We start from the raw sequence: 19758 nt of genomic DNA, 5'->3' as shown, positions 1-19758 counted from the left end.
CTCATAGATTCTTGGAAATTAGGAGAAATTATATTCACTGCATTGTTTGGTATTTTGGTTGTGTTGTTGTTTTCTCCATTAGAGTGACATCAAAGCTCTTGGTTTAGAGTTTAATTCTTTGAATGATTGAGGCAAATACAAAGATGATTACTTTATAAATGGTAAAAGTTATCATTTGTGAAAGGGCATGATGAAATACTTGTTGTTTGTGAAGATATTGCATCTTCTAGTCTTTGCTACACAAAAGTTGGATTTTTTATATGATGAAGAATGGGACTTTGAGCACCAACATGTGTTATACTGCAATATGTAGTGACATATATGAGAAGAGTTCCTTACGCATTTTAAGGTTGTGAGAAGACATGTATGAGTAGAGTTCCTTACGCATTTGTGGTGGACAGATTGATGTATGCAATTATGTGCACTAGACTAGATATTGCACATGTGGTTGGTATAATCAAACGACTTTTGTCAAACCTAGATAGAGCATTGAAATGTTATGAAATGGATTTTGAGATATCTTCATGGTATTGTTGATATGAAGCTTTGTGTTGGAAGTGATAAGCCTAATTTTATAGGCTACTCATATTCAAATATAGTTGAAGACATTGACTCTAAGAAGTACATCTCGTTTTATTTGATGCAGGGGTAGTTGTGGCTTGGCAATCAAGATTGTAGAGATGTGTAGCATGGTCTACTACAAAGGCAAAGTTCATTACTATTACTAAAGCATGCAAGGAGTTGTTGTGGTTGAATAAAATCTTGTAAGAGCTCGGTTTTATGCAGAACAACTATCCATTATCTGTGAATAGTCAAAGTGCTATCCATCTTAGTAAGAATCCAACTTTCCATTTTAGATTCAAACATATTTATGTAACGTATCATTGGATATATGATGCTTTGGATACTAAGTTGTTGGAGTTGGAAAAACATTAGACATATGACAATGGTACTGATATCATAACTAAGGCACTACCAAGATAGAAGTTTGACGTTTGTTGTGAGATCATCGGTTGGCAGTAATCTCCACAAGTTGTAAAGGGGAGATTTGATAGGTATTGGGCCCCCTTCCTATGTGGAGAAAAAGGCCCTAAAGTTGAAAAACCCACTTAATTTCTCACTTAACCTAGCGAAGAGAGGACTGAAAAGTATGAGAGGAACAAAAAAAAAAGGAGAGTCATTAAATTAGAAAACACCAACACATTGAAAGAGAAGAAGAGAGAAAATTATTTATGTTTTTCACATAACTCTGATATAAAATTGATATTATATATTCGTTCACCATTGGATGTTGAAAATTTAATAATAGGTTCAAGAAATTTTGTTAATCTTAGTAGAAATGTTTCTTTGGTAGGGATAATTCGTGGTTTATACTCTTGCTTTAAGAGGTTTTTCATGTTAAAAATATTGGTGTCTTTATTATGATTTTGGTGATTTGTTGTTGTTCATGGTAGTTGTTCATAGTAGATTTTTGCAAGTTAGGAGAAATTATATTTGCTGCATTCTTAGGTATTTTGAATGTATTATTGTTTCTTCATCAAAAATAGAAATTTAACAATATAATGTTATTTAAAATGCAAAATATAAAATTCTTATAAGTACATTTCCCAACTAAATATATTCAATTTATAAGAGACATGTCATTTCTTTGTTTAGATTTATACACGGAAAACACTTCTTGATATTTTGATACTTTTCCAAAAATTGCTAATTTTTCTTTCAAATTAATAACTTTTCTCAAATAAGATTCGTCAAATAAAATTTTAACAAACTATACACTTAACTTACAAACTAATAAGCTTATAGCATTACAAAAAATTGAATTTTACTAGAAGTTATTTTTATCATTATCGATGGTTTTAACCCCTAGAAAATGAATTTCCTGTGGTTATGAAAATCACCAGGAAAAACATCGTCAGTAAATGATTATTTCCAGTTTTTTCTCTAACCGTCGTAGTTTTCGGAGGTTTTGGTCAAAACCACAGCTATTTATTGTGGTTACACAAAACCGTTGGTACTTGTAGAGAAACACTAGAACTAACTAGGGTTTGGAAACCATCGAAACTTATAGGGGTTCCAAAACTGTCAGGAATGCATATCAAAATGTTTTTTTTGGTATTATTTTTAATTTATTATGATAGAAAAATGTTGTAATAAATGAAAAAACAATGGAAACTAATATTGAATATTATATAAAATAAATGATAAACATGTTCTGATGCAAGTAATTGTTCAACATAAAATAATAAGATTACTCAAATACACATTAAAGAGAAACATGTTCACTAAAAATAATTAATTGTCATCTTCTTCATTCAATCATCGTTTGGTACACTTCCTTGATCCTATACCTATAATATAAAAAAATAGTTAGTCACTAATCTATTTTAAATAAATTATTTCATACATTTATCTATTATTACTGGTGATGGTTGAAATATGGAAAATTATGAAGGCAAATGACCTTGATAATTTTGAACATGAATGTCATCATGGCCTTCATTTCATTGACCTATGATGTCAATGAAAATACCTGTAATACTAAAAATGAATTTAAAGGTAAGAAAAATGGTAGCGACAAATTAATCATTAAAGGAACAAAACAAGTAAATATTGGTCAAATATTCATTAAAGTTCAGTTTGTAATTCAACATAAGAAGGATAAGCTATAGATGATGCACTAGACCACGAACACGTCCAAAATGCTCTTGGGTTCCTAAAGCTTGAACCGATGAATCTGCATTGGATATTTCTTAAGATTGAGATGATGATGTTGTGGATTCATATTCTTCAATTTTTTCCTACATACAACGTTAAACAAAAGACTAATTAAACAATGCATAATTCAAAATTAGATGTAACCAAAATCAAATAGTGTAGAATTCCAAATTAAATATAACCAATATTCACAACATGCACCATCAGATAAAAAATGATTATGTTACAACATTCAAAACTATGGATTCATTTAGACAATAGTGGCATTACTTAGAAGAACCATACAACATCAAAGTATAACCCTCATATACTCATCTAGTGTTAATGTAAACAACAAGTACCAAATTATATATTTAAGGATATTAAAACATTTTATAGCCACGAAAATCACATAACAACAAACAAGGTATCACTGCAATCACTTTGAACGGCATAAAAAACTTTTCTAATAATCTTTCATCAGTAATTTCTAATCTAATAAAGCTTATATTATTATCAATAATCTCAAACAGTTTTGGCCTCTTTTCCACATCGAGTAAGCCCACACATTAGCAAACACTAAAGCCAGAGAGTTGTAATAAGCTTAAATAGATTGGAAAACAGTTTCAAATGTATCAAAACCTCATCTCATAACAATTATGATGCAATTCAGTCAAACACAAAGCAGTTCACATTCGTACCAACCAGTGTAATTAATGAGTGCATATTTATGCCATCATTTAGCCTTTAATATTGGATTCTTAATTTATTTTTGTAGTTTAATAAAATATTTTAATTAGGATTTGTTATAATTGGGTTTATTTAGCATGAGATACAAAAATATGTTAAAAATAGCTTTTTAGTTACATAAATGTTCTCTGGATATTTTGAGGTGTGTTGGTGCAATTGCAGCTAAGTTGATCTCATTAAGGTGTAGAAATAAATTGGTTAAAGTTTCATGACACCTTAAAGATAAATACAAGAATAGCAAATAATCAAGACCACAAGAAGTCGAGCCAAACATAGCATGAAAAACTGAAGAAATTTGGCTAAGTCAAGAAAAGCGAAGAAGCAAAAAAAATTGGATCTTGCGGTTTTTTCTATTTTTTCTATAAAGAAGACTTTGATAATTAATAAATGTTTATGATTAAAGATAATTTAGGGAAAATATATCTTAAGGTATTTTATTTGATATTGTTAAATAATTACCTTATTTAACTATATCAATAAATATCAAAAGATAATATTTTCCAAATCTTTTTTAATCTAGCAAGTTTCTTCTCAAATATTTTTAGATCTCCACAAAAATCAAATATATCTTGAAGATATTGGATTATGGCGAAGATAATTGGAGGAGATTTCATTATCATAAAGAAGATTACAACAATAGAAAAGCCTAAAACAAAGCTCAATCCAATTTTTATATAAAGAGACTTAGGGAAATACATTAACGAAGCTTAGGAACCCTTTGGGGGGTTCAAATTTTTTCCTTTCTCTCTTGTCTCATGTTCTCCATCCTTTCTTCTTCCATTTTTATGTTATTTCCACATTCCATGGAGTACTAAGCCTCTAGGGTTGATTGTGCTGTAATTTCTTAATTGGATTCTAAGGTTAGATGAATAAATTTGTTTGTTTTTTTTATTCCTGTTGTGATTTATTTTTATCTATATATTTTTCTTATTATATTATGTATTTTTATCTATGTATTTTGATTCATCCTCAACCGGTTTTATTTGTTGTTCTTACAACAATCTTGAAAGTAATTGTGTGTCTTTACTCTCTTTCTTCCTCTTCTTTCAATCTTCCTAGTTCTAGTTCATATTTCCTTAGTTTACCAAACAAAATAGTCATACTCATAGTAGTTAAATCCCTTGATTCAGAGATAGTTGTAACCTTTGGCTGTCAATTTTGGTTCAGGCTTTTTAGAATCTTAATGTGTAGCTCTATTCCTTGTTAAATGTCTTTCCAAGAGCAAGAAGGTGATTCACTATGTGGGTAAATCTTTTCTGAACATCATATATAGTCTCAACATTCTTCATCCTAAACATCTTATACTCTTGGATCAAAGAGTTCTTCCTAGATCTTTTTACCTCATTTGTTCCTTCATGAGTTACCTCCAAAACATCCCACATATCTTTGGTTGTTTGACATACCGAGATTCTGCAAAATTCATCAACTGTAAGTGTAGAGGAGATGATGTTCTTGACCCTCACATCATAGTGAGCTCTCCTACTTTCTTCTGCTATCCACTCAGAAAAATCTTTCGGTTTGGTCTTTCCATTTTCTATCTTGGTTGGTTCATAGGGTCCATTGATCACGACATTCCATACATCTTTGTGAATTAATTCCAAGAAGATCTTCATTTGATTTTCAAAAAAGATAATTCTCACCCGTAAATAGAGGTGGCATATTTGTGGATGCACCTTCTCCAAAAGTTTGAGATATACTAGTCCTAGTGGATCTGTTAAATCAATTAAAATATGATTTCTAGCTCTGGTTCCAATTGTTAGAAATAGGAGGCCTTATATCTCAATCCAAGAGGTGGGTGAATTGGATTTAACCTTTTTCGAAATGTTTTTCAAATCTTTATGAGTTCTTGAAACTTGAAATCAATAATCAAAGATAAGATGAATCAACTAAGTAAAGAGAAAGATCAAAGAACACAAAGATTTATACTAGTTCAGCTTATAAAAAGCCTACATCCAGTCTTCTCCCAACAACTTGAGTTCAGAGGCTTCTACTAAATCAAATTTGAATTGGGAATACAATGAAACTCTCAATAGTTATCCTCACCACTCTCAAATCAGATTATAACACAAGTAACACAAGAAAACACTCACTCTCACCAACTACAAGAGATGAAAACCCTCAATCTCTTCCCTAACCTACTCGCATAGGTGCTACACAATGTAGAAAATATAATACACTAATCAGAATACACTCTTCAAGTGCAAATATATCAGCGACAATAATGTCCACTTGGTTTGAATGAAATCTTGAATGTTTGATCACCAATGATGCTTGAATTCTGTTAACAATATTTTTGATCTCCAGAAACAAAACCAAAAACTTGTTGATGGATCGGCAAGTGTACCGAATCACACAAGTAATATAAAATGGTAAGACCAAGTATCGTATCCCTGAAGACTCTCGGCACTAAACAATTGTGTGATAACTCAATTAATTAAGACTTAAATAAAACGAGATTGTTGGTTTCAAATGCAAAGGCATAAAATTAAATATGAATGCAAATTGATCAATAGTAGAGTAACACAAAGATGGACGGATGTTCTTTAATATGAGATGAATATGTTGTAGGGGTTAGATTTCACCAAGTTCCCTCTCATGTATATAAGAATTCCTCTTTATACATTAATGTCAACGTCACTCACTAAATTACTTAGAACCCGATCTCTCGGCGCACTAAGCCTGCCTTAATTCCTAGTTCGTGTAATTCCTAGCGTTCCTGAAGATTAAGAGCTTAAGACGACCAAGTACTCATACCCTCATCCCTGAGAAATATTACCCTTGAGAGAATTGAACAAGAACCTGAATTGTAAGGAACCTCCCGGCACTCATGCAATTCATAAATCATGCTACTAAATGAGTTAAATAGAGCAAGCATTGAAACATATGAATTCCCTAACAATTAATGAATAAAGCATATAAATTAAGAATCAATTCAAATAAATGAGAGTTCACAAGGTTACATCATTCCCCAACAACAAATAGAGTTTAGTTCCCCATAGGCATGGAAAAACTAGATTAACAATGGAAAGGCATGTGATAGTAAAACCCTAAAAGTAGAAGAGGAAGCTCCTGCCTCCAGATCTACCTTCAGAGAGTAGAAGAGTGTGCTGTTGTGTTGCTCCAGCCAGAGATATAAAACCTAGAGCGCTTGGGTCCTTTAAATAAAGTTAGAAAAGAGTAGAAACAGGGCCCGATCCAAAAAAGTCAAAACAGAGCAAAAATTGGGTCGGATCTGCAACGCACGACGCTCGAGCGCCCCATTTAAGGCGCCTGGGCGGTGGACGGTCCTCATGTAGGGCTTGAGTCTTCAATTGGTCGCCCAGGCTTCAGGGGCTGCCGCTCGAGCGGCCTAGGAGGGTGCCCGGGCAGTGGACGTCGATTTTTCGAGGCACAAGCCTCGGACAGGGCGCCCAAGCTTCGTGCGGTTCCTCCTTTTGGTGCTTTTCCAGGCCTTTCTGAGCTCTAACTCCTTAGCACTTCATCTCTGCTTTCCGCATTCTCTCATTACCTATGAAAACAAGGGAAATTAGTCATAAAATCATCAAATTCAACCTCAACTCTCTTATTCACACAATTAAATGAAAAAGCATGAGTCCAAGCAACTTACTAAGTGAAAAAAGGTGTATTTAGTATCAAAATTACATCACAAATAACGGTATTTTCAACCGTTAACAAATTCCTCTAAGAATCGTTCTTGAGAGACCCTACACACAAAACTCAAAAAGTATATCAGTATTTGAAAATTAAACCATTAATGAAACAGGTCTCGAGTCAAGTTTATATAGATTATTACACATGTATAATCAATTATTTCAACATTAATGCCTATAATTGATCCTTCTAACAGACTTAACAGATTAAGCTATCGGTATAATGGATTAGACCTTACTTTCTGTTTTAATCGATAATTTAACTTATGTAATCGATTACATTGACACTTCGCCTCATTAGTCATCCATTTTCCTATCTCTCTATTTTAATCGGTTATGTAACTTATGTAATTGATTATAATAAAGTGATTTGCTCCAGTTTAGCTTTCTAAGTGTTTTGGCTTAATCTAACAGATTATATAACTTATGTAATCGATTATAATTACCAAAAAATAGATTCTAAATCTATGTTAGGCCTAATTTCATTACATAAAAATGAATTCAAACATCTAGCACTAACATGTAAATGATTTAAAAATTTGTTATGCCATTTTGTTGTGCAAGAATGATTAAAAACATTTCTAATCATTTAGACCTATTCATCATCAAAAACCATAATCTATAAAAGCTAAAATCCTCATATCAACACTAATAAGTTGTTGTAAGATGGGAAGTAATTGATAGTAAACAACATCGCGTGCATCGTGAAAGTTTCAAAAGAAAAAGCATCAAATATTTCAACCCCATCAATCCACAACAACCTCAAATATTCAACTAGTAGACCAAGATAAACATCTATATTATTTGCAGGTTGTCTTAGACTAGATATCATAAAAACCAATATCATGTACTTTCTCTTCATGCAAAATCCAGAAGATAAGTTGTAAATAAATAATATATCAGGCCAAGAACTGTGGCTAGTACTTGAATTACCAAATGAATTCATTCCATTTGTAGCTAACCAAGCTAAAAATGTCTAAATTCTTGACCAAACTAAGGAATTCCTTGCCAAGATTCTTTCATTGCATTGAATTAGCTGGGTGACGAACCATTTTGTCACATCTTCTCTCATCTACATGCCATCTAAGGTTCTTAGCATCTTCTAGGTTCGCAGACAAAATATTAAGTTTGGGTATTATTGGAAGGTAGTAAACAACTTCCATAAAGGGGCATCATTTTCTATCTCTTGACTATCTTCACTATTGTGATAAACAACATGGACATTTTTTTCAACCTTAAATTTTTTTCTTGTGATATGCAACCAATAAGACATGCATGTGTTATTTTATACTCCATTCCTATCAAACAAATAATTTTCTTGACCTCATAATTATGAGAAAGTACTGTATTTGCATTTGGAAACATTTCATCTAACAAAACGAGAAATTATGTGAAACTCTTATTGGTTCACCCATTAGTCGCCTTCAAATTCATCAACCTTAACATTGTTAACAACTATGTGAACTTAGTTGAACTAACATACAATGAAGTCTCTGCATCAATAGGCATCATGTCGTACACATGCGCTTGGAAAAAAGTTTTTGTACCAATATAATAATCATATTCTCTAATTGATATTCCATGATGGAATCGAGAACATCTTCAATTCATAAGACAGTTGGGACTGTGATCTGAGATGATCAAAACATGTGGGTATACTCAGACGAGGATAAAAATGAGAGAAAAACTAAGTTTCAAGAACCTGATCGTACCAAAGGAAGAAAACAAGAGAGAAAGTTTGTCTTTTGCACCAGAGAGAAAACAAAAGTGTTGAAAGTAGCCCTATTTCTTGGTGAATAAGTTACGATTCACTGTAAAATCGTAGCTTATACTCTAGCCCTTTGTTCACTTGAATGAATTTGGGGGAGAGTGATTGAGTGGATTTGAGAGGATTTGAAGATAATTTTTGTTGTTGTTTATTTGAGTGAATTTGGAGGTAAGTGAGAATGGATTTGAAAGTAAATTTTTTTAATCTGTCAAATCAATCAAATCCTACACTAATTCTCACAAATGTTGTTTTCAAATTCATTCTCATTTACCTCCAAATTCACTCAAATAAACAACAACAAAAATTATCTTCAAATTCACTCAATCACTCTCCCTCAAATCCATTCAAGTGAAGAAAGCCTAGGTGTCTAAGTATATAAACTACAGTTCATTTAAAGAATCGTAACCTATACTCAGGTAATTAAAGTATAAGTTTCTTTTCTTAAGTGAATCAAACAGTTTTTTTTAGTATAAACACATTTTTGTTATTCACTTAATATCCTGAAGAGACACTCAGATATTAGACAATATACAAATAAAAGCATAAGAAATTTCATTAATTATCATTATACAACCTAAGATTGAACACAATAAAACAAAAGAAGTTAGTGAACAATCAAGATCTTAATAGATGACTCTAAAATAGCACACTCCCAAGCTTGAAAGAAGATCCTTACACATACAACCTATACGTTTGAAAGTTAAAATAGTAATCCAATAATAGAACTAACATGATTTCATCAACGAGATCCATATATGTAAAAGTCACTAGAAGTATTATAAACATAAGAGACAATCCTAATATATAGATTGCTATTTTTTTAAACATTCACTTTCAGTGTTAAAGTATTTTTTTTAGAAACATCTCTCATTAATTCAAAGTAACTAGAAGGACATTACTACTTAACTACCAAGGAGAACGAAAACTACATTTCAATTATACGTGGACATATCCCAATTCAGCCAAGATCATTTCAATTTCCCCATAACAATTGCCCAGAGCCAAAATTAACATTATCAAATAAAATAAAAAGAAAAAAAACGTAATTTACACTGAAGAGAGAAACACTAATAATAAAAGCAAAACTTTGATCTTCTTCTGAAAATACTGATCATCCGTGAAGCTAGATATGGAAGGGAGGAGGTCACCCACAAATCGTTCATGGTGGAACCAATCGCACGGGGGGCATTAACAACGTTCTTCTTCTCTCATTTTCCAAACAACTACGGAGAATCCGATATGTGGCAATGACGGGGAAGAGTGGCGGAGGTATTTATCTCAAGGAAGTTAAACTCGAGGGGGAGCAGATATGGGTTTGTCCGTTTTTTTTTTATGTTAAAAATGTGGCAAAACTAGAAAGAGAACTAGATACTATAAGGATTGGAACCATGATACAGAAGAAAAGAAGAAGAATCTATTAGTGAAAGAAGGAAAACAACAGAGTCAAGGAAATTAGAGACCAGAGCGGTATACTGGAGGAAGAAATCAAACCAACAAACATACGCACAGGATGTCAAAACTACTACTGAAAACATCTGACATGGAGGTATGGAAAGAATCTAATTCAAAGTAGAGGAAATAGAATGAAAGTGGTTGAAAGAGTCAATGTTATCAGGGGATAGGTTGGAATTTGTGAGATTCAAAATAAGGACACCGATTTGATGTAAAGTGTGGTTGGAAGAGTATATGGAGATATATAAAGATCAATAAAGATAGAAGGTGTTAAAATAGATGCACAATAGAAGAAAAAAGGGTCAATATCGAAAGATTTAGAACAGTCTTTTAGTTTAATATTTTTTCTTTTTAATTAAGTTTTAAAATAATAAAAAAAATTATTGAGATTTCAAATAAAATAGGAATAAAATTTTATTTTAATAATGTAATTTTGTGTTAATTATAGATTTTAGGAAGCTAAAAATTAAGGTGTTATAATAAACTCTCCAAACTATTAATAATAGGAGTGACATCTTTTAAAAGAGACATATTAGTCAATGAATCAGAATACATTGTCATACCATTAGTAAAAACATTTAGATTTTTAACAATAGAATATTCATGCACAACACAAACATTATTATTTGGCTCAGGTTGTGACTAAGAAACATATTGTCCCACAAACTCAACTATAGGCTCCACCATTGGCTCTATCATAGGCTCCACCAAGGGCTCAACTAGGAACTCCACACTAGGCTTGACAACAAGCTCAACATTAGCCTCCATAGACTTTAAAACCGAACCTATAGAATTCTTATTCCCGTCTTCGACACCAACCACCTTAAGATGATGAAGTTGTATTTTTGCTCTCCACCAAAAATTACATTGGCATCTTGTTGTAACTATCTACATTGATCAATCATTTTACAACAATTTGAACAAAAAATAAGACAATTTCTCATACTCCACATCAACAATAAAAGAAAATCTTGGGCTTTCCACTAAGATTTGATTAGGCAATAATCAAATAACAAATCAACATTAGCAAGACACGAACAAAGAAACTTCAAAATGTGTTCTTAGTATAATCATCTAAAGATAAGGGTTTGCCAATGTCACGCGCAATTGAAAAAATCGCCTTTAATTGCCAATATTCCTAAGGAATGTCATGTATGCACACCCACCATTGGATTTTTGTGAGCTTTGATTCCAAGAGACAAATTTCAAACTCCTATAGCCAAAACCCTTCTTATACTCCAATAGCCAAATCCTTCTTATATCCTGAGCGAAGAAAAAAAAATTCATAGAACCCTTTACTATGAGGAATTGCTTTCCATTAATCCAGACGTTAGCCACATCAAGTTTCTTAAAAAAAAACCAAATGCATGAGAAGTTTATTACCTTTTATTAACAAAATAATGATATTTGCACTCTTCCGAACTAGTTAGATAAACTTCTTCAACAATTTACGTCAAGATCATATGTTCCTTAATACAAGGAGAAGACAATTGTGATAAAAAAAATATCACATGCATTATTAAGAACTTATCCCTCGAACTCCATGCTCTAGATTTTGGCAAGTAAACCATCCACAACACTCAAACCAACAGCCTTGTACACATGAAGCACAGCCTGATTGGAAATTATATTAACACGCTCAAGAAACAAAAAGGAATATCTCCGGAAAAGAAGTATCAATATAGTTTCAGCTATAAAAGCCTAAATTTGACAAAGATATTTAAACATTTAATTTAATTTTTTTATGTTATTTCTCTTTTCATACTGTTTTTCTGTATTTTTGTCTTTCAACCCCGGGTCAAATAGATTACTAATCTACAACAACCATTTACTATATTTTAGTATGAATAAATGAGGAAAAATCTGTTAGCAGCCTTTGATTCTAAACACGTTCTGTATCCATCTAGAGAATTGGTTGAAAAATTGTAATAGAAAGACTAATATTAGTTTGAAAGTGTCAATTAACTTTCGTGGAAGGAAACTACACTGTTTACTTTAACAGAGAAGAGTCAAACGTTAAAAGGAGTACTGAGTTCATATAATGTGTAGATCTTATTCTGTAATCGGAATAATGGGTTTCAACAGCCATGCAAACTTGTTCTTTGTTTTATTCATGCTGTGTTTTTATGTGTTGGACGTTGTTGCCACAGACACCATCACACCATCAGAATCCATCAAGGATCCAGAAACTATAATCTCCAAAGATGGTAATTTCACTTTGGGGTTCTTCATTCCTCCAAACTCGACAAACACTTACGTTGGAATTTGGTGGAAGTCTCAATCTACAGTCGTATGGGTTGCCAACAGAAATCAACCACTGAATGATTCGTCAGGAGTTGTTTCCTTTTCTGAAGACGGCAATCTTTTGGTGCTGAATGGAGATCAAGTTCTTTGGTCGTCAACAATTGTGTCAAACACATCCTCCATTACATGTGCCCGGCTTTCAGACGAGGGGAAGCTTGAAATCACAGAAACTACAGTAGGGAACAGCTTATGGGATAGTTTTCAAGAACCTTCAGATACATTACTGCCCCAAATGAAAATTTCAAGCAATAGAACAGGTAGGGGAGTAAGACTTACATCATGGATGAACCCTTCTAATCCCTCTGTTGGGAACTTCTCTTTGGGTGTTGTTGAACGCGGAAAAATCGTTGAAGTGTTCATTTGGAATGAAACTCGACCATACTGGCGCAGTGGTCCTTGGAGCGTTGGGGTCTTTACAGGGGTAGAGCACATGGCTAGTGCATATCTAAATAGCTTTTCTGTTGTAGACGGTGAAGTCTCTTATAACCCAAGTGCATCTGAATTTGGAATCTACGTTCTGAATTCTCAAGGTCAGTTTGAAGAAAAATATTGGGATGATGAGAAGAAAGAACTAGAACTTACTTGGACGAGTAAACAATCGGATTGTGATGTTTATGGTGTATGCGGGTCGTTTGCAATTTGTGATGGACACAACCAAGGAACAAATGGCTCACCGATATGCAGCTGTTTGGAAGGGTTTGAGCCAAACAACAAAGAGGAATGGGATGCACAAAACTGGACTGGTGGATGTTTCAGGAGCACACCCTTGCAGTGTGAAAGAGTTAAAGATGAAAACACAACTACAGATACAAATGTAGATCAATTTTTGGAACTGCAAATGGTGAAAGTTCCAGATTTTTCTGAATGGTCTAGTGCTGAGCCAGAGACATGCAGAAGCCAATGCTTGGAAAATTGCTCTTGTGTTGCGTATTCTCACGATGATGGGATTGGTTGTATGTTTTGGAATGACAATCTACTAGACATCCAACAACTCTCAAGTCGAGGACTTAATCTATATGTTCGTGTAGACTCTTCTGAACTTGAACATGGTATGCTACGTCTGCTCAAGCATTTTTAAACATAGTTTCTTTTGTACGGAATTCCCTATATTTTAGATTAATATTTTTTCTTAACAGATGAAGGGAAAAAGACAGCAATTATCATTACAATAACAGTGATAATAGGAATTGTGATCATTGTCACTTCTGCATGTGTAATATGGAGGAGGACTTCCTGTCGTCCAGGTAAGACACCATCTTCAGAATTTAGCCAATTATTCAGTTTGGTTTCTATTGGTAAAGGAGATAAACATACATTTTCTTTATAACTCTAGCTAAAATATGGTACTCAATCAAATCAGCAATGAAAAGGGGCAAGAAAGGTTTTTTATGTTTCAAGAACGATGAACCATTAGAACAAACAGGCAACAAAGTATTTGAAGAACTGTCACGAGTTAAACTACAGGAGCTGCTCCTGTTTGATTTTGAAAAGCTTGCGACTGCCACAAACAACTTCCACCAGTCCAACAAACTTGGGCAGGGTGGTTTTGGTCCTGTTTACAAGGTACCTTGAAACAAAGTTATCATATTTGAATCCATTAATTGTTTATAGTTGCCCTCATAGATTTTTTTTTTTCAGGGGAAACTGCCAAATGGACAAGAAATAGCAGTTAAAAGACTTTCTAGAGCCTCTGGACAAGGTCAAGAAGAATTCATGAATGAAGTAGTGGTCATTTCCAAGCTTCAACATCGTAATCTTGTAAGACTTTTTGGCTGTTGCATTGAAGGTGACGAAAAGATGTTGATCTATGAATACTTGCCAAATAAAAGCTTGGATGTATTAATCTTTGGTTAGTTTTTTATCCCTTCTTTAGTATTTTTCTCATAATCAATTCCATATTAATTGTTTCTGTTTATTTAGGATACAATTGTTTAAGATGTAAACATTCATTGCATAAATAGGGAGTTTTATTTGCAAGCATGTTAATCCAGGGCCTTTACATGACTCAGATTCATAACTTCCACTTCTAATATTGTGTTCTTAACAGTATAATTCTACCATTATATTTTAGATCCATCAAAAAGTAAACTCCTAGATTGGAGGAAGCGCTGTGGCATAATAGAAGGAATAGCTCGAGGGTTGCTTTATCTTCATAGAGACTCTAGACTAAAAATTATACACAGAGATTTGAAGACAAGTAATATCTTGTTAGATGAAGAGCTAAATCCAAAAATATCAGACTTTGGTATGGCTAGAATCTTTGGAGGAACAGAAGATCACGCTAATACTAATAGGATTGTTGGGACATAGTAAGTATATTTTCTTTATCCATTATCTGAAGAAAATTATTGGAGAATAACGGTTGAAATTTGAACGCAGTGGCTACATGTCCCCTGAATATGCAATGCAAGGACTGTTTTCAGAGAAATCGGATGTCTTTAGCTTTGGTGTTTTGCTGCTAGAGATTGTTAGTGGAAGAAGAAACTCAAGCTTTTATGCTGATGAGCATTCTCTTACCCTTTTAGGATATGTAAGTCAACAATTTCTAACTCAATTTTAGGAATCTTTGCCGAAAGCTAATTGTTTTTGTTTTCATTTCAGACCTGGGCACAGTGGAAAGAAGGCAATATATTATCTTTAATAGATTCAGAAATATATGATCCTAATGATCATGAAGATATGTTAAGGCTCATTCACATAGGACTTTTATGTGTACAAGAACTTGCTTCAGACAGACCCACAATGGCTACAGTAGTTTCTATGCTTAATAGTGATGTTGTCTTTCTTCCTCCTCCAAGTCAACCTGCATTCATCCGGGTGCAAAACGTGGTTAATTCAGAGTTGTCTGAAAAAAGTCAAAGAGTTTGTTCCGTGAATATTATTAGTATTACAGAAATCCGTGGTAGGTAGCAAAAGAAGACTATGAAAGATAACTCATGAAATTGATTACGTAACAGAGAAGATCGTGGCTATGCAGACAGGTAGTACGTATGCCATGCAGAGATTAACAAGGATAGTATGATGTTTGGTTACATTATAATATATCTAAGGATATTTTGTAATAAGTTGTTTGATGGTTGGAAAGGGAACTTTTTCATTAATACTATGTTAGAGTGTATAGTTTTTAATAGTAAGTTAAGTCGTTATAATCAAATTAGTTAGCTAATGATAGTTACTACAAGACAACTAAGTCTATAAATAATTAGTTTGGTCATTACGATATATACTCTTAATTGGATACATAATTGAAAATTTTCTTTGTATTTGTTGCTGTTTGACCCTTCATATAGGTTTCATCTTTCATAACCGTTTTAACGGTTCTGTTTTTTCAGTAGCATTCTTCTCATCGTAATACATATATACGTGATGCATTCCTTTATTGAGAAATTTTGAATGCAATGTTTTTTCAGTCGATTTTTTCTCGATTCTTGTGTCTTGTTTCTAGTGATCTAAACGATTCTTGTGTCTTGTTTGTAGAGATCTGAACAAGTGGCACCGTATGTGGGGAGATCAAACAAGACAAAACCTTCTATACTTCTTCACTTCACCAAGAATCAATGACAAGCAAAATTTGATATTTAGATAAAAAAAAGACAAAAGATTTTTTTGTTGGCCTTTATTACGACTAAAAAGGTTGTCAACAAGCTCTCCAATTTGCAAGTCACTTCAAGTTGAACTCAAAGAAGTGTCCTACAATGAGGAAAATAAAGAAAAAATGCATAAAATTTCATATTCATTTGCAATTGGTAGTTTGATGTATGTTACAGTGTGTATAAGGACATTGCTCATGTTGTTGCTGCTTTGAGTTGGTTCCTTCCTAATCTTGTGAAAGATCATTGAAAAGATGTAAAGTGAAAACTTAGACATCTCAAAGGTACTTCTAGAGTTTGTTTATGCTTTTGAAGTGATAAGCTTGTGTTGGATGATTATAGAGATGCAAACATAGTTAGCGATGTGGATTCTAAGAAATCTACATCTCTAGTTATATGATGACTTTTACAGGGTAGCAGTGTCATAACAATCCAAAGTAAAAAGTGTCATGCTCTATCTTCTATAGAGGTATAATATATTGCTATTATAGAAGCTAATAAGGAGCTCTTTGTTGGGAATCCAAGTGTGAGTCTAAGTCCCACACTAGATAGAAATGAGAAAGTATAGCAATATATAAAGGTGAAAAACTCATTAACCCATTGTCTTAAGGTTTTGGGTAAAGAGTGGTGTCAATCCCTTATATGGTTGGGCTCAGATGTCATTGGTGTTTGTGTCTCCCCAATGAACCTCCTCCTTGATAGATACAACAATGGTATGATATTCAGGTAACCAAGTCCTGTTAAGATGAACGGCGATTGGAAAGGGCTACTCGTGCTTGTGGTTGGTTGGGAATGCTTCAGCTGGAGGGGGAGTGTACCTATGTGGAAGGGACTCACCCTTGAGGGGGAGATTGTTGGGAATCGAAGTCCCGCATTGGATAAAAATGAGAAAGTAGAGCAGTATATAAAGGTGAAAGACCCATTAACCTATTGCCTTAAGGTTTTGGGTAGAGAGTGGTGTCAATCCCTATTATATAGATGGGCTCAGATCACATTGGTGCTTGTGTCTCCCTGGATAATCTCCTCCTCGATAAACCCAACACTCTTATGGATGTAAAAACTTTTACAAAATTTGGGATTATTACAAGAAAAATATATTTCATATTGTGATAGTCAAAGTACAACTCGTCTTAGCAAGAACTTGACGTTTCATTCAATTCAAAGCATACTAAAGTTTGATATCATTGAATACATGATGCATTAGAGATGAAACAATTGTCATTATAGAAAATCCATAATGATGAGAATGGTTGAGATATGATGACAAAAATCTTATTTATGGGAAAATTTGGTATCTATCCGGACAAAATGAGTTTTGTTGACTATGGCTCCAATTAATTGGTGAGGGGAGATTTGTCAGGTGAGCCCACATTGATTTAATTAAGAAAAGGAAAGAGTTATTTTTCTTTATAGGCTACCAGTCCATTATACAATTTAAAATAATACAATCCTTTGCGTCAAGTTTTCAGGAGGGAGATAGAAAGACAATAACATTGAGTGTTTCAATGAAAAAAGAAAAGAAGTTACTAAGAGAGTGAAGAAGAAAAGAGCAACTAGTGTACCTGATACGCTGTCGTTGAAGCTATCAAATTAATACTACTTTTCAAGGAAACTTCAGTATTGCCAAGTAGTATTCAAGAAAGTAGATAGGGTTAAAGTAACCCTGAGTCGTCTCCCAACGAATATGGAATTGTCTTTTAATATTTGAATCTTATGAATGCAATGTTAAGATTAAAAATGATGTTTGGAGAATGTTTAAAGAACAAATAAGAAACTTAAAAATGATTATAATGAAATAGGCTAATTCCACTGCTTTTCCAAAATAGATTCATCATCGGTTTTTCACAATTCATTGTTCAATTGATTATTGTTTAAATTTCAAATTAATTAAAGTACATTCTTAATTAATTTGAGGGCAATCATGCAATTAATCAAAGTAAATTCTCAATCAAATGCAAAATCTTTCTAGATTATTCACAATAAATTCAACCAAAGTACATTCTCAATCAAATTATATTGTGTTTAATCATGTCTATTCTTAAATCTCCTAGTAAAAACCATTTAATCATATGAAAGTTCCTAAATTAAATCAAAGTAGATTCTCAATTAAACCTAGAAACCTTAGAACTCATATAATCAATATGCATGTAGATTCAAACCCATTATGATGCAAAAATATTTGCTTTTAATTTGATAGAGAGATGAAAGACATAGAGAGAGAACAACTTAAATCAATAATCCAAATAAACAATTTCATTAACTCAACCTAACCTCAGAATCCATAATGGAATTACAACAGAATAGCCATAGAAGCTTAGCTCTCCATAAATGGTCCTAGATGCTTAACTCTCCATAAATGGAGTTGAATACAAGATGAAATAAGAGAGAGAAGTGGTGAATGAATGAAGTGAAGTCCCTTTTCTGCCTCCCCTGGGTCTCTTTATATAGGGCTTGATTGGGCTTGAACTTTGAATATTCAGCTGACATAATCTTTTATCTTATATCTTCTAAATAACTAAAAGATTTAGATAATTATAACATTATTTGGAAGATATTTTCTGTTGATATTCCCAAATTAAATTAATTCAACAACTTAATTTTATCTTTTATCTTTTCTGACTTTTCAAAATTGCACAAATACCCTAAAATTTCCTCTATCTGCACTTTAGCCCTTCAGAATTCTACAAAATTGCACCAGAACCCTTGTTTGACCAACCTTGACCAGATTCAAATCTGTTGACCAGTTTTGACCAAGGAAGGACACGGCCAATGAGAGCTTGCCACGTGGCAGGCTCCTTCTCCACCCAAAATTAGGGCTTCAGCAAATTGGGGAAAAGGGAAAACTTGTGCCGCCTTGTTCCTCTACGCTGCTCGCATTTTTGCGGTGATGGTGTTGCTGGTCATCGGAGATGCTTGTTGATGAAGATCGCGAGTGACGATGATGGATTTTGAATCAGCGGTGGCACGACAGCAAGGTGGAGTCGCGATTGCTTCTTCAAGTCGCGATTTGGAAGCGCATTGTTTCTGTGATTGCTGGGTTTATTGCAAATCTGGTTTTGATGCAGGTTTTGATGCGGTGATGGAGGATGGTGGGGATGACGGTCTATGGTTGTTTGGTAGCGGCACAAAGTTTGTGCAGTGGCTAAGGAGCATTCGCGACTAACGGCGACTTGCGATTGCGGCACGGCAAGGTTGATGGCGATGTGCGTTGAAGGTTGCGATGGTGACAGAGGGCTTGCAGCGGCACGACACGGTAAGGTAGAATGACGGCTAGAAGGTCACACCTGGGGTGTGGCGTGAGGGAGATGGCAACGATTTCTGTGCGAGATTGATGATGGAGGTCGCGGCGTGGTGGTGGCTCGACAGTGACGGACACGGTCTGGTGGTGCGACGGTGAGCAGCGGCGCGACGGCGTGAAGAACTCAGGTTTTGCTGTTGGCAGCGAAACTGGTTGCTGGTAGCCACTGGCAGCGGTGCATAGGAGGATTAGGAATTAGGGTTTCAGTGGGTGAAAGATGATAATGATATGGCAGAGGAAGGTGATGTG

At 33.8% G+C, this 19758-nt stretch overlaps 1 protein-coding gene across 2 annotated transcripts; it reads left to right on the top strand.

Annotated features, from left to right (window-relative positions):
* Positions 1–12405: 12405 nt before the first annotated feature.
* On the top strand, positions 12406–16424 carry LOC108327407 (G-type lectin S-receptor-like serine/threonine-protein kinase At1g11300). 2 transcript variants are annotated; one of them, XR_008247223.1, is made up of 8 exons: positions 12406–13670; positions 13758–13865; positions 13955–14184; positions 14260–14470; positions 14693–14930; positions 15001–15151; positions 15223–15602; positions 16099–16424. XR_008247223.1 is itself a non-coding variant. In XM_052873572.1 (7 exons), the coding sequence occupies exons 1-7, from the start codon at positions 12431–12433 to the stop codon at positions 15529–15531; spliced, it is 2487 nt and encodes an 828-aa protein (XP_052729532.1). In that variant the 5' UTR covers positions 12406–12430; the 3' UTR covers positions 15532–15701. The 2 variants fall into 2 exon arrangements, 1 of the variants encoding a protein (XP_052729532.1); XM_052873572.1 differs by lacking the exon at positions 16099–16424 and having other exon boundaries at positions 15223–15701.
* The last annotated feature ends 3334 nt before the right edge of the window (positions 16425–19758 follow it).

This window comes from Vigna angularis, chromosome 2 (genome assembly GCF_016808095.1).
Source record: "Vigna angularis cultivar LongXiaoDou No.4 chromosome 2, ASM1680809v1, whole genome shotgun sequence".
Classification (NCBI taxonomy): Eukaryota; Viridiplantae; Streptophyta; class Magnoliopsida; order Fabales; family Fabaceae; genus Vigna; species Vigna angularis.
Note: the sequence above shows the minus strand (reverse complement) of the source record. Positions and strands in the feature narration are given on the sequence as shown.

Excerpts from the sequence above, each read along its gene's own strand:
- LOC108327407 (XM_052873572.1), top strand. The coding sequence starts at position 12,431 with ATGCTGTGTTTTTATGTGTTGGACGTTGTTGCCACAGACACCATCACA. Across the intron at positions 13,671-13,757 it reads CTCTTCTGAACTTGAACATG|ATGAAGGGAAAAAGACAGCA; the intron begins GTATGCTACGTC and ends TTTTCTTAACAG. Across the intron at positions 14,931-15,000 it reads AATAGGATTGTTGGGACATA|TGGCTACATGTCCCCTGAAT; the intron begins GTAAGTATATTT and ends ATTTGAACGCAG.